Genomic DNA, 15,833 nt, shown 5'->3' with positions numbered 1-15,833 from the left:
CTGGTCTATTCGGAGGAAAAACACACTTGAAAGAAACTGGCCAAATGTGTGTGGCTACTTTAGGGAAAAGCTACCTCCTTTGGCATCGCGTACGCCTGCCACCCCACTTCATGCAAAGGCATCCCCCACCCTGGCTTGGGAGTCCATGGAAGGGGTTGCAGTCTGGGGAGCTGATCTGAAGCCAGAGGCGTGAGGCCCTCAGTCCCCAGAAGGAAGCCCCAAGAAGTGCCCCCAGGGCAGGACTTGAATGTGAAGACTGTGTTGGTGGGGGTCCTAGAAGGAATTGGAGGGCATACCCAAACCAGGTCATTTGAGGAGCGTTTAGTAGAGGGACTGTTTACTACGATGTGGACAGAACTTGGAAAAGGAGCAAGAGGTGTGGTGTGCTGGGGGTGGTTAATCCCAGGGAGCCTTGGCCACTGTGGGCCTGACACAGAGAGGAATGGGAGCACCTCTCCAGACCTGAGCCGAAGTCCACAGTAGAGAAAGGTGGCCCACCCCTGGTGACCATGCAGGGGAAGCCAAGGAAGAAGCACCCATCTCCTGCTGGTGGCTCCCATTCGCCAAACCCACTGAGAAGTCAGGGCAAGGGAGCAACATGGAGCAGCGTGGAGAAGCAGCAAAGGGAAGATTTTTTGCTCAGGGTCTGCAGCCGCAGAGCTGAGCCCAGTCTCCGCTGCTTTCCTGGTCTTTGCCTCCTTCTCAAAGCTGCCAGCAGCCTGGGAGAGCACACCTTAGATCAGTAACAGGGCTGCTGTGGGGTGGGTTATGTCTGTCCTCTCTCAGGTTCCATCATGGAGAATGGAGTGAGCTCTTCCAGCACAGCTGACAAGTCCAAGAAGCAGTCCCTGACCCCCAGCTTCCAGAGCCCAGCCACCAGTCTGGGGATGGATGAAGGGGTCTCTGCCAGCACACCTGGAACTGGAGCCAGGGAGACTCTGAAGCAAGAGTGTGATTCCTTGGGCCCCCAGATGGCAAGCAGCACCATCTCCAAGCCGTCTTCATCCTCCTCAGGACCCAGGACCCTCCCATGGCCAGGACAGCCCATCAGAGGCTATCAGGGCCCTCACACAGCCCTGCCACCAGTGGTGATCCTATCCAAAGCAGCCTACAGCCTCCTGGGCTCCCAGAAGAGTGGCAAGCTGCCATCCTCCTCATCCCTGCTGCCTCATGCTGACGTGGCCTGGGTGAGCTCCCTGCGGCCATTCCTGAACAGGGACATGAGCAGCGAGGAGCAGTCCCTCTACTACAGGCAGTGGACCTCGGCCCGGCAGCACCATGCTGACTACAGCAACCAGCCGGACCCGGCCTCTGGCACCCGAACCTTCCACCCCCGGCGGCTGCTGCTGACTGGGCCCCCTAAGGTAGGGTCAGGCTGGGCCCTTTCTTAGGTTGAGGTTGGCAAGTCTTCTCCAAGAAAGAAAGAAGCCAGAGAACCTCATGGGGGTGGAGCGGGTGTGACAAATCAATGAGGACTTCATTTAGGCCTCTCAGGCAAGAGACACTGGAGAGACAATGTGTGAAATCTCTTTTCTCTTTTCTTCCCCTCTCTTTCCTGCCTCCATTCCTCCCTAATTAAAAATCTTTCCATCAGGTGGGAAAGACGGGCTCCTATTTACAGTTCCTCAGGATCCTCTTCCGCATGCTCATCAGGCTCCTGGAGGTGGATGTCTATGATGAGGAGGAGATCAACACTGGTGAGTGCTGAGGCCAGGCGTGGGCAGAGGGGCAAGATACAAAGACACTGAACTGCAAATCCTGGGAACTTGCTTTTGGCTTCTGGGATTTCTACAGTACCTAACCTGCAGAGTTATTGGGAGGCTAAAGATAATGTGCCCAAGGCCGGGCACAGTGACTCACACCTGCAATCTCATCACTTTGGGAGGCCAAGACGGGCGGATCACCTGAGGTTGGGAATTAGAGACCAGCCTGGGCAACAAGGTGAAATCCTGTCTCTACTAAAAATAAAAAAATCAGCCGCACATGGTGATGCACACCTGTAATTTCAGCTACTCGGAGGCTGAGGCAGAAGAATCACTTGAACCCAGGAGGCAAGTCGCAGTTAGCCGAGATCATGCCACTACACTCCATCCTAGGTGACGGAGAGAGACCTTGTCTCAAAAAAATAAAAGAAAGAAGGAAAGAAAAAAAAGATAATGTGCCTGGCAAATAGTTTTGAATAAACTGTAGCCTTTTTTAGCTCATTGGAGTTGGGGATGGTATATTCTACTTTTGGCCTCCTCTCTACAATGTCCAGCAAGGTGCTGGGCAAAAAGGTGTTTTGTTTAGTTTGTTTGTTTTTAATTTAAATCCTGGGGATACATGTTCTGAACGTGCGAGTTTCATAAGTATACATCTGCCATGGTGGTTTGCTGCACCTATCAACCCGTCATCTAGGTTTTAAGCCCTGCATGCATTAAGTATTTGTCCTAATGTTCTCCCTCCCTATACCCCCCCACTGCCGATAGGCCCTGGTGTGTGATGTTCCCCTCCCTGTGTCCATGTGTTCTCATTGTTTAACTCCCACTTATGAGTGAGAAGGTGCAGTGTTTGGTTTTCTGTTCCTGTGTTAGTTTACTGAGAATGATGGCTTCCAGCTTCATCTGTGTCCCTGCAAAGGACATGAAGTCATTCTTTTTTATGGCTGCAAAAAAGGTGTTTTATAAAGGCTTTTTAGGTAGATCAGTTGCCTAGATGGTTAACTATTGTAAAATTCAAGTTGTAGTATTCAACTGCTTAAGGATCCAGGGCATTTTTATATTCTGCATACCAGTCCTTTGTCCATTAGTCAGAGTATGTCTTATATTTTACCCATAGGCTCTGAATGAAGGCACTGGATTACTATAGTGAGATGAAAACTTCAATGTGTATAACTCAATGCTGACATCACGAACAAAACCTCTTCCCATCTGCATTAAGACACAGGGGCAGCAGGGCATGGTGGCTCACGCCTGTAATCCCAGCACTTTGGGAGGCTGAGGCAGGTGGATCACCTGAGGTCAGGAGTTCAAGACCAGCGTGGCCAACATTGTGAAACCCCATCTCTGCTAAAAATACAAAAATTAGCCAGATGTGGTGGTGGGTGCCTGTAACCCCAGCTACACAGGAGGCTGAGGCAGGAGACTCACTTGAACCCAGGAGGCGGAGGTTGCAGTGAGCCGAGATCATGCCATTGCACTCCAGCCTGGGTGACAGAGGAAGATTCTGTCTCCAAAAAAAAAAAAAAAGACGGAGGGGCAGGTGTCAATAGGGCTGTGGGAACCAGCAGGCACACCAAGACCATTCCAGGTGTCTTCCCCACCTGGCACCAGGGAGATGATTCCACTCTGCAGCTAAAAACAGTGTGGTTCAGCTGGGCATGGTGGCTCACACCTGTAATCCCAACACTTTGGGAGGCCAAGGCAGGCAGACCACCTGAGGTTAGGAGTTTGAGACCATCCCAGCCAACATGGTGAAACCCTGTCTCTTCTAAAAACACAAAAATTAGCCAGGTGTGATGGTGGGTGCCTGTAGTCCCAGCTACTCAGGGGGCTGAGGCAGGAGAATCATTTGAATCCAGGAGGCAGAGTTTGCAGTGAGCCGAGATTGCACTCCAGCCTGGGCGACACAGCAAGACTCTGTGTCAAAAAAAAAAACACACAAAAAAAAACAAAAAACCAGTGTGCCTCAAAACTGTGGCTTCACATCTCAGAACAGTTTGACTGTGCTAGCAGGGAACTGTGGGGAGGAAGTAGAGGCAACTAGGTAGAAGTTCTTCTCAAGCTTCTCAAAGGATAAGTCTGGAATAGGGAAAGCCCTCAGCATCTTCTATCAAATTCGCTCTTGGAGATTTCACCTCACTTGTTTTACCTAAGTACTTGGGCCTGTTCCATGACCAGCCCAAGAGATTAGTTTAGTGCAGAGCAAGAGTAGGTAAAATTGGCCGTATTTAACCACTTTATTATGGCTTCAGGCCTGTTTCCATTTCTCATCAGTCCACATCCATGATTTTACACATGATCTCATCTTCCTATCTACATGTCCTTGCTTTTTTCCCCAGCGAACTGCACCAGATTGTCAGGCCCACCAGCTTTGCCTGAAAACACTCCAGTGCCCCTGGAAAGAGCTGAGCCAGAAGGGCAAAGCCAGAGTGAATCAGACTGGGAGTCGGGGCCTGCCCTTCCTGCCAGCTTTCCCACCAAGCTCCCTGGCACCACAACAGAGTGATGTCTTTTATTTTTTTCCTCAGCTCATGCTACAACGATCTTGACCCTTACTCTGTGCCAGTGAGCTGTGAGTCTGTTACAGCTCGTTTGCTGGGAGAACCTGACTTTGCAGTGAGAAACACTGTTGGTTTGGCTTTCTTCCTTCTCCCTCATTTTAGGGCAGGTTAATGCAATGGTGCTCTCAAGAGGCACAATGACACCTTTTTAAAAACTAGACTAGGCTTATAAATTTTAAATAATGTGCACACTTTAGTTCAGGGATATAAAAATAAATGGTATGTGTTAAAAAGATATAGCTGTACTTCCAATCTTTAGGCTTTTTTGAAAAGTTTCTCCCTTCAAAAATTGTCTTAAGCTACTTTTTGATCTTATTCAATTTTATTACACACACACGCACACGCACACACACACACACACACAGATATGTACTCTACCTCCTGGACTCAAGCAATTCTCTGCCTCAGCCTCCTGTGTAGCTTAGAGACAGGAGCCTGCCATCATGCCCAGCTAATTTTTGTATTTTTAGTAGAGACAGGGTTTCACAATGTTGGCCAGGCTGGTCTCGAACTCCTGATCTCATGTGATCCACCTGCCTTGGCCTCCCAAAGTGCTGGGATTACAGGTGTGAGCCACTGTGCCTGGCCAATAATAAAAAGTATAATCTGTTAGACACCAGCTCTGTGCCTGTGACTGTCTTGGCACTTTATTTTTATTTTTGAGATGGAGTCTCACTGTGCCACCCAGGCTGGAGTGCAGTTTATTTTTATTTTCATTTTTGAGATGGAGTAAAAATTAAAAACAAAAGATGGCACTTTATATATATAATTTTTTTTCTTTTCACTTTATTTTTATTTTCATTTTTGAGATGGTGTCTCACTTTGCCACCCAGGCTGGAGTGCAGTGATGTGATCTCGGCTCACTGCAACCTCCGCCTCCTGGGTTCAAGTGATTCTCCTGCCTCAGCCTCCCAAGTAGCTGGGATTACAGGCACACACCACCACGTTCAGCTAATTTTGGTATTGTTAGTAAGGACGGGATTCCACCGTGTTGGCCAGGCTGGTCTCAAATTCTGACCTCAAGTGATGTACCCACCCAGGCCTCCCAAAGTGCCGAGATTACAGGCGTGAGCCACTGTGTCCAGCCTGTCTTGGCACTTTAAATGTACCATCTCTGACTGGGCAGGGTGGCTCACATCTGTAAACCCTACACTTTGGGAGTCCAAGGTGGGAGGATCGCTTGAGGTCAGAAGTTCAAGACCAGGTTGGACAGCAGGGAGACCTCATCTCTACAAAAAAAATTTAAAACTTTAGCCAGGTGTGGTGGTACATGCCTGTAATCCTAGCTACTCAGGAAGCTGCAGTGGGAGGATTCCTTGAGCCCAGGAGTTCAAGGTTATAGTGAGCTTAAATTGTATCATTGCATTCCAGCCTGAGTGACAAAGTAAGACCCTGTCTCCAAAAAAAAAAAAAAGTCTGGCATGGTGGCTCACACTTGTAATCCCGGCACTTTGGGAAGTTGAGGTGGGAGGATCACTGGAACCCAGGAGTTCAAGACCAGCCTAGGCAATATAGTAAAGACCCTGTCTTTTTTTTTTTTTTTTTTTTTTTTGAGACAGAGTTTCGCTCTTGTTACCCAGGCTGGAGTGCAAATGGCGCAATCTTGGCTCACCGCAACCTCCGCCTGCTGGGTTCAGGCAATTCTCCTGCCTCAGCCTCCTGAGTAGCTGGGATTACAGGCACGCGCCACCATGCCCAGCTAATTTTTTGTATTTTTAGTAGAGACGGGGTTTCACCATGTTGACCAGGATGGTCTCGATCTCTTGACCTCGTGATCCACCCGCCTTGGCCTCCCAAAGTACTGGGATTACAGGCTTGAGCCACCGCGCCCGGCAAGACCCCGTTTTTATACAAACATTATCTGGGCTTGGTAGCACATGCTTGTAGTCCCAGCTATTCAGGAGGCTGGGTGGATCATTTGATCCCAGGTGGTTGAGGCTGCAGTGAGCTTTGACTATGCCACTGTACTCTGGCCTGGGTTACACAGCAAGACCCTGTCTTAAACCCAGAAAAAATAAAACTATCTCTAATGCTTACAATAATCTGGGGACTCAGGGTTAAGTATGGTGCCTGAAGGTGTGATGTTGTAAGGGCAGAGCCAGGATTCACACCCAGGTCTACTCAGTCTCAACCGTGACTGCATATTGCAACACCCTGAGGAGCCTTAAGCAATATAACTGCTTCCTAGGCAGTCTGACATTCTGACTGAACTATTTCTGAGATGTGTGGCCTGAGTGTGGGAATTTTTACCAGCTCCCCAGCTGATTCTAATGTGCGGAAGACACTGGGAATCTTGCTCAGTGCATCCTAAAATCTCTTGGGTGTCACCACAGCTAAAAATCTCGACAGAAATAAGATCACCCAAAATTAAACTTTTAAGGAAATTTGGAATGGTGAAGACTCAGTTATCTTTACAGATGCGGAAGTTTGTAAATTGAGTCTGCAGAGACAAATGCTGGGAGCCGTTGAGGGCAAATGTTCCTCTCAGCATGGGTGTAAACAATTCTGGCTCCTACACTGGGATAGGGAAGCTCATTTTTCAGAAATGCCTTTGTCTACCAAGCCATTCTCCCTGACACATGGAGAGAGAGGCCAGTCACCTGCTCTGCACACTTCCTTCTTGTCCTAGATCATAGTGAAAGCACTGAAGTGAGCCAGTCAGAGGGAGAGCCCTGGCCTGACATCGAGAGTTTCAGTAAAATGCCTTTTGACGTCAGTGTGCATGACCCCAAGTACAGTTTGATGAGCCTGGTGTATACTGAGAAGCTGGCAGGAGTCAAACAAGGTCAGTGCAATCAGCCAAGTTCACCTCCTCTTCGGGTCAAGGAGACACTAACTCCGGGCAGGAGGCCCAGAGCAGTGACATCTTTGAAAGCACCTTACATCTCGCTTTTCTTTAGCTTGTATACATGTGCACACTTGTAAATTTTCATATCTGTTTCTCAGGGCATAAATTACAGAATGCATGGAAAAGTCCTTTTGAGGAAAAGGGGACTTTTCTTTCAAGGCATAGGGAAAACATTTTATCTCATGGGATGGCTTTTTGCCCCTTTATCCACAGAAGTGATAAAGGAATCCAAAGTTGAAGAGCCCAGGAAACGAGAAACTGTGTCCATAATGCTGACCAAATATGCAGCCTACAACACCTTTCACCACTGCGAACAGTGCCGCCAGTACATGGACTTCACCTCTGCCTCCCAGGTACCATCCCGCCCTCGCCCTCTGTCACCCACTATGGATTTTGTATGTAAGGTGGGGGTGGAGGGATGAAAAATAAGGCCCCTAGTTTCAGGCCACAGGTAAAGGATAGTTTATTCATGAGAAGAAGCCACTCATTAGTGACAAAAATGCATAAAGGCCAGGCGCAGTGGCTCACGCCCATAATCCCAGCACTGTGGGAGACCAAGACAGGTGGATCACCTGAAGTCAGGAGTTCGTGATCATCCTGGCCAACGTGGTGAAACCCTGTCTCTACGAAAAATACAAAAAATTAGCCGGGCACAGTGGCACACGCCTGTAATCCCAGCTACTTGGGAGGCTGAGGCAGGAAAATCACTTGAACCCAGGAGGCAGAGGTTGCAGTGAGCCGAGAGATCGCGCCACTGCACTCCAGCCTGGGTGACAGAGTGAGACTCTCTCTCTCAAAAAAAAAAAAAAAAAAATGCACAGGCCGGGCGCGGTGGCTCAAGCCTGTAATCCCAGCACTTTGGGAGGCCGAGGCGGGTGGATCACGAGGTCAAGAGATCGAGACCATCCTGGTCAACATGGTGAAACCCCGTCTCTACTGAAAATACAAAAACATTAGCTGGGCATGGTGGCACGTGCCTGTAATCCCAGCTACTCAGGAGGCTGAGGCAGGAGAATTGGCTGAACCCAGGAGGCGGAGGTTGTGGTGAGCCGAGATCACGCCGTTGCACTCCAGCCTGGGTAACAAGAGTGAAACTCCATCTCAAAAAAAAAAAAAAAAAAAAAGCATGAAACAATAATTAAATGAATGTTGGATTTATATGGATTGTGGAAGGGAGGGAAGGCAGCTTAGTTTTAGTGTCTTGAATTACTTCATCAAATGGTTATATGTGTCATGTTTAGGTTAGGAAGTACCTGAGATGTTTATTTGTAATCCATGTATTACAGTATATTTGATAAAAGGGTTTCCCCTCTTCCCTTTGGATCACTGACTAAAATGGCACTATTATCTCAGATCCACAGGGTATGCCCTTTGAGCTGTGATTCTAACAAATCTGCTGATCAACCTAGTCACATTCTCACACCTGCTGGGGGTGGCTTGGCCAGTGGAGTCGGTTTGTTTTATGCAGTGAGAACTGAGACATAGGAATGCAGAACATGGGCCAGTACCTCTTAGTATGTGGCGTCTTTTGTTCTAGTGCATCTTTAAGCACAGAAGATGGAAAGGCAACAAATGATAGTAATACTTACCCCAGTTCATCTTTATTTGTACGACTTGGCTCTGAACACACAGAAACAACTCTTGCTGCTTGAAGGCCATACTGACTCGCCTAAACCTGTTTCTGCTGTTCAGGGCCAAGTCGTAACCCTTTTCCCACATCTCGTCCCTAAATACAAATGAGTACTAGAAGGAATATGCTTGAAAAAAAAAATTGAATCATTCTGCCCTTCTAATACAATTTACCTTTTATATCCCATTTCTTTTCTTGGTGTTATTGAAAACTTTTGGAGGGCTGCTTTGAAATAAGCTCGTAAATCTTTATAGAACATAGAAGACCCAAGTCCCCTGGTCTACAGATTATAAGTTTTTAGAAAATATTAGAAACTCTCTATTCATACAGTTTCTGTGTGATTACAGTACTAAGTAGTATATTCCCACATTTCTGAGGCAGAATAAACTAGAATTAAGGGGAGAAGTATATTATTTTTCTATAAAATATAGTATTTTGGTTAAAATCTTTGGGGAACTTACTTGGATTCTAGTTGCTGATGAAAATTGATGTTATCCTTTCATTAAGGCAAATTGTATCCACATTGAAAGTGCGAAAAGACCTGTTATATAATTATTCACTGAGATAGGTTACTGAAAGCACATGAACTCTCCAGCACTTTAAAAGGAGGTTAGATTTATATTTGGCTTCAGTGAGTCAAATGGTCTCTTTTCTGAAACCAGAGTTCTGAGCTAAATGATTGTTTGCGTCTCTTCGGTATCCACTGTAGCCAGAAAAGATGGGGCTGGAGAGGCATTTTAATGTCAAATCTGATATTTTATTTAGAAAGCTGATATTCATTTGACCTGACCCGCATAGAGCAGAAGTGTTTCCCCCTGATTAACAAGAGACCTTTGGGAATGCATATAGAGCAGGACATCCCACAGGTTTATCTGACCTCTGCATAAGATGGAGCAGTTGTGGCTCTGAGAGCATAAAGATTGCAGACAGTGCCAGGCAACAAGTACTTCTCCCATTGAGGCTATGTAGGTGCAAGATGGCAGGCTCTCCTGTCAGTGGCAGCTCCTAAATGATGCAGTGTTTGCCTTACCAACCCTCTAGACGTTGCTGCTCACAGCCTGGTCTGGTGGCATTTACCAGTTCGTGTTAGTTTCCTTCTCTTAATAAGAACCTGAAAGAGTGACCCGGAAGTTTGGAAACTGTGGGCTTATTTACATTTCCTCTCTTTCTTCTTTGCAAATGTAGATGTCTGACTCCACCCTTCATGCCTTCACATTCTCTTCTTCTATGCTGGGAGAAGAGGTTCAGCTCTATTTCATCATTCCGAAATCCAAAGAGAGTCATTTTGTCTTCAGCAAACAGGGCAAGCACCTGGAAAGCATGCGGCTGCCCCTGGTTTCAGACAAGGTGGGTGAGAGCATCTGGACTACCAGATAGCCCAGACCTAGTTCTCTAAGCATCCTCAATCTACAGGCTTTAATTTCCCTTTGTGGTCTGTTTTTCCCCTTTTGGCAGAATTTGAATGCAGTCAAGAGCCCTATTTTCACTCCTTCCAGCGGTCGACACGAGCACGGACTCCTAAACCTTTTCCACGCCATGGAGGGCATCAACCACCTTCACCTTCTGGTGGTCAAAGAATATGAGATGCCTCTGTACCGCAAGTACTGGCCCAACCACATCATGCTGGTGCTTCCTGGCATGTTCAATAATGCAGGCGTGGGTAAGGCACCCCCCTGGGATGGGGAGAAGAGCTGCAAAGATAAACTGAGCTCCATTCCCTTGCCGTGAAACTTCGAAAGAGTCCCCTGCCTCTGGAAATTGTCCTGCCCTCCTCACCACTCTTCCTTGAATTTGAGTTTTCTTTTTCCCCTTATTGTCCTGCCCTCCTCACCACTCTTCCTTGAATTTGAGTTTTCTTTTTCCCCTTATCTGCAGTTTTGCAGAATTAACTCTGAGGACTGGTAATTAAGGAAGAAGTTACTGGTGTACTGAGCACTCTGGGATTTGGGATTCTTCCCTGTGTAGGCTGCAAATATTTCTGGGCTGAGCACTCTGGAGCAGGAATGTAACTGTGAGGCAGGGTTAGTGATTCACCCAGATTGGGAGGAGCCCCTGGGTCATCTTACCTTTAAGGCACATAGGAAGTTCTAGGGGCTACTGTACAACCAGAGAGCTGAAAGCATCATTACTGCCTCTGACATAGACATTTGCATCAAAGAAGTCTTCCTGCTTTTCCCCTTTAAGAGCGGTGTGCAGATTTTTCAAGAGACCAGTGCTTGTTGTATGTATGACAGAGCAGTGGGGACTGGAGATGTCAGAAAGCCTTAGTTTTCCTTTCTCAGGCAGGAAATTTCTAACTGAATCCATTTAGAGCTGTGCCCTTGTGGACACTTCTTGGGCTGTAATTCTACAGTTTTGCCCATCTGCTTCTGTGGGTCCAGCTTCAGTGCCAAGTCAGGAACTGCTTGCTCCCATTTTAAAGGGAATTAATAACACCAGCCTAGAGTTGGACTGGAGGGCAGGTAAGAGCTGAGTCGTTTTCTTGAACCCACGTTTCTTCTCTCCACGTTCTCCTCTTTCTCCACTGTCTCCCCACTTAGCTTCTGCCTCTTCCTTTTCCTCTCTGTTCATCTCTCTCCCTTCCGTCTGAGATCTTTCCATTTCTTGTTCCTTTCTATGCCTCTCCATGTCCTTCAGCTTCAAACAGCCTTAATATGGGCTTAAAATACTTTATTTATTTTTTTGAGACAGAGTCTTGCTCTGTCACCCAGGCTGGAGTGCAGTGGCACAATCTCAACTCACGGCAACCTCCGCCTCCCTAGTTCAAGAGATTCTCCTGCCTCAGCCTCCCAAGTAGTTGGGACTACAGGCGCGCACCACCAGGTGCTAGTTTTGTATTTTTAGTAGAGCCAGGGTTTCACCATGCTGGCCAGGCTGGTCTCAAACTCCTGACCTCATGATCCGCCTGCCACAGCCTCCCAAAGTGCTAGGATAACAGGTGTGAGTCACCACACCCGGCCACGCTTAAAATATTTTAAAAAATGGTTTTGTTTTGAATATAATTTTATCACTTTGTATCAAGTGAATTAATAAGGCTTCTGTATGTTTCTGTTCCTTCAGCCTCCCCAAAACCACTTAAACTCATACTAACTGAAGTCTTTTGCTATATGAATATGACCTTGTGTGTGCCTGACTGATCCTTAGGAGAAAGTTTTCTCATCCTAGATCTGACCAAACTGTTTAGTACAATTTTGCCATTTTTGCAATAATTTGGGGAGAAAGAAGCCAACACACATATGCAAATGAAATATACAAACTTATTTTTATTTTTGGTAAAAATCACAACATAAAATTTACTGCCTTGGCTGAGTGCAGTGGCTTATGCCTGTAATCCCAGCACTTCGGGAGGCCGAGGCAGGTGGATCACCTGAGGTCAGGAGTTCGAGACTAGCCTGGCCAACATGGTGATATCCCATCTCTATTTAAAAGAAAAAATTAGCTGGGCATGGTGGTGCATGCCTGTAATCCCAGCTACTTGAGAGGCTGAGACAGGAGAATCACTTGAACCCGTGAGGTGTAGGTGGCAGTAAGCCGGGATAGCGCTACTGCACTCTAGCCTGGGCGAGAAGAGCGAAATTGTCTCAAAAAAAAAAAAAAATTACTGCCTTAATGATTTCTAAAGTGTTAAAAATTCAGAAGTGTTAAGTACATTCTCATTGTTGTGAGACCAATATCTAGAACTCTTTTCACCTTGTGAAACTGAAACTCTATACCCATTCAACAACAACTCATTCTCTGCCTTCCCTCGGCAGCCAGCAACCACCACTCTACTGTCTCTAAGTGCCTCATATCAATGGAATAATACAGTATTTGTCCTTTTGTGACTGACTGGCTTATTGCACTTAGCATGTCCTCAAAGTTCATCCATGTTGTAGCATGTGTTAGAATTCCCTTCCTTCTTAAAGGCTGAATAATATTCCCTTTCATGTATCTGCTACATATAGTTCATTCATCTGTCAGTGGACACGTGGGCTGCTCCTACCTTGTGGCTGTTGTGCATCATGCTTTTATGAACACAAGTATACACATATCTGAGACCCTTCTTTCAACTCTTCTGGGCGTATATCTAGAACTTAGATTGCTGGATCATACGGTAATTCTATTTTTCTTTCTGAAGAATCACCATACTGTTTTCCATAGTGGCTTGCAGCATTTTACCTTCCCACTAACAGTGCACAGGGATTCTAATTTCTTCACATCCTCACCAACACTTTTTTTTTTTTTGAGGTGTTTTGCATTGTGATTTTGATTTACATTCCCCTAAAGATTAATAATATTGAACAGCGCCGGGCGCGGTGGCTCAAGCCTGTAATCCCAGCACTTTGGGAGGCCGAGGCGGGTGGATCACGAGGTCGAGATATCGAGACCATCCTGGTCAACATGGTGAAACCCCGTCTCTACTAAAAGTGCAAAAAATTAGCTGGGCATGGTGGCACGTGCCTGTAATCCCAATTACTCAGGAGGCTGAGGCAGGAGAATTGCCTGAGCCCAGGAGGCGGAGGTTGCGGTGAGCCGAGATCGCGCCATTGCACTCCAGCCTGGGTAACAAGGGCGAAACTCCGTCTCAAAAAAAAAAAAAAAAAAAAATTGAACATCTTTGTGTGTGTGTTAGCCATCTGTATATCTTCTTTGAAGACTTGTCTCTAAAGTTGTTTGTTGATTTTTCAACTAAATTATTTTGTTGTTGTTGAGTTGTAGCAGTTTTAAAAAATATATATTCTGGGTATTAACCCTTTATCAGATATACTCTTTGAAAAGATTTTCTTCCAGTGGTGGCTCATGCCTATAATCCCAGCATTTTAAGAGGCCGAGGCAGGCAGAACACCTGATGTCAGGAGTTTGAGACCAGCCTGACCAACATGGAGAAACCTTGTCTCTGTTAAAGATACAGAATTAGCCAGGGATGGTGGCACATGCCTGTAACCCCAGCTACTCAGGAGGCTGAGGGAGGAGAATTGCTTGAACTCGGGAGATGGAGGTTGTGGTAAGCCAAAATCGTACCATTGCACTCCAGCCTAAGCAACAAGAGTGAAACTCCATCTCAAAAAAAAAGAAGGATTTTCTCCCATTCCATGGATTGCTGGATTGCCTTTTACTCTGTTATTTGATGAAGTCTAGTTTGTCTATTTTTCATAGCTTTTGTTTTCGGTATCATGTGTTAAGAAATCACTGCCAAATTCAAGGTCACAAGGCCTTCCCCTATGTTTTCTTTTAAATGATTTATATTTCTAGCTTTTATGTCTAGGTCTTTGATCCATTTTGAGTTAATTTTGTGTAGGGTCTTCATTCTCTTCCATGTGACTATCAGGTTTTCCCAGCACCATTTTTTTTAGACAGGATCTTGCTCTGTCACCCAGGCTAAGTGTGCAGTGGCATGACAATAGCTCACTGTAGCCTCAAAGTTCTGAGCTCAAGCAATCCTCCAACCTCAGCATCCTGAGTAGCTGGGACTAAAAGCGTGTGCCACCATGTCTGGCTAATTTTTAAATGTTTTGTAGAAACACAGGTCTGTGTTGCTCAGGCTGTTCTCAAACTGCTGGCCTCAAGTGATCCTCCTACCTGCTGAGATTACAGGTGTGAGACACCATGTTCAGCCTCCAACCATGTTTGTTGACAAGATCATGTTTTACCCACTGAATGACTTTGGCATCCTTGGCAAAAATCATTTGACCATATATAAGAGGGTTTATTTCTGGGCTTTCTATAGGCCCAGATCAAAACTACCACTCTGTTTTTTGTAGGGTTTTATTTTTTTTTTTTTTTTTGAGGTGGCATTTCACTCGTTGCCCAGGCTGGAGTGCAATGGGCGATTTCGGCTCACTGCAACCTCCACTTCCCTGGTTCAGGTAATTCTCCTGCCTCAGTCCCCTGAGTAGCTGGGATTATGGGTGCTGCCACCACACCCAGCTAATTTTTTTTTTTATCTTATTTTTAGTAGAGATGGTGTTTCACCATGTTGGCCAGGCTGGTCTCGACCTCCTGACCTCAAGTGATCCACCCACCTCGGCCTCCCAAAGTGCTGGGATTACAGGTGTGAGCCACTGCGCCTAGTCCACACTGTTTTGATTACTGTAGCTTTGTAGTTATTAAGTTCTGAAATCAGGAAGTATGAGACCTCCAACTTTGCCTCTCTTTTAAGATTGTTTTGGCTATTTGGGGTCCCCTGAAATGCTGGATGAATCACAGGATGGATTTTTCTATGTCTGCAAAGTCCTTGGGATCTTGATAGGGACTGCATTAAGTCTATGGATTACTTTGGGTAGTACTGACATTTAATATCAAGTCTTCCAATCCATAAACACAGGATGTCTTTCCATTTACTGGTGTCTGCCTTAATTTCCTTCATTAATGCTTTGTACTTTTCACTGTAGAAGTCTTTTGCCTTCTTAGTTAAGTTTATTCCTATGTCTGTCTTTTGATGCTATTGTAAATGAACTCTTAATTTTCTTAGCTTGTTCATGGCTGAGGTATACAAATGCAACTGATTTTGGTGTTGATTTTGCACCTGCATCTCTGCTGAATTCACACATTCATTCTAAAGGGGATTTTTGGTGGAATTTTTAGTTTTCTATGTATATGTTGCCTGGGAATAGAGATCAACTTTAATTCCTTCCTATTTGGTTACCTTTTCTTTTACTTGCTTAATTTCTCTGCCTGTGAATTCCAGTACCATATTAAATAGAAATGGTAAAACTGGCATCTTTGTCTTGTTCCTGAACTCAGTTTTGGAAAAGCTTCAGTCTTTCACCATTGACTATGATGATGTTAGCTGTGGGCTTTTCGTATGTGGCCCTTATTGAGAATGCAAACAATTACACATGTTCTTGAAAGGTAGATTTTCCTAAGTCCCAGTTTTAGCCTTGATCTATTCACACTGCTTTGGTTATTCCATTTCATTATCACCTACATTTTGTTTCATTTTAGGATGGCCCACTTACAAAATTTGGCTCATTCCTATCATCATCTTGATAATTGCTAACCTCACTGAGTACTCAGAGGGTGCGAGGTGCTATCCTGAGCATCGTACAGCAACCCTATGAGATTGCCATTATTATCGTCTTCTTAGAGGTGGGGAAGCCAAGGCACAATGGGTT

The 15,833-nt window shown here is 45.8% G+C and overlaps 1 protein-coding gene across 4 annotated transcripts in view; it reads left to right on the top strand.

Annotated features, from left to right (window-relative positions):
• The window catches only part of GREB1L (GREB1 like retinoic acid receptor coactivator), a 316,336-nt gene that overhangs the window by 287,985 nt on the left and 12,518 nt on the right, over positions 1-15,833 (top strand). For all 4 annotated transcript variants that reach the window (XM_003924788.4, XM_074383696.1, XM_074383697.1 and 1 more), the window contains 6 exons: positions 787-1,364; positions 1,595-1,697; positions 6,891-7,046; positions 7,323-7,462; positions 9,925-10,086; positions 10,195-10,399. In XM_003924788.4, the coding sequence (XP_003924837.1) occupies positions 787-1,364; positions 1,595-1,697; positions 6,891-7,046; positions 7,323-7,462; positions 9,925-10,086; positions 10,195-10,399 (1,344 nt within the window). The remainder of the gene's footprint in view (positions 1-786; positions 1,365-1,594; positions 1,698-6,890; positions 7,047-7,322; positions 7,463-9,924; positions 10,087-10,194; positions 10,400-15,833) is intronic.

The sequence above is a fragment of the Saimiri boliviensis genome, chromosome 13 (assembly GCF_048565385.1).
Source record: "Saimiri boliviensis isolate mSaiBol1 chromosome 13, mSaiBol1.pri, whole genome shotgun sequence".
In the NCBI taxonomy this organism is placed as follows: domain Eukaryota; kingdom Metazoa; phylum Chordata; class Mammalia; order Primates; family Cebidae; genus Saimiri; species Saimiri boliviensis.
This window is presented reverse-complemented; position numbering and strand designations above follow the sequence as displayed.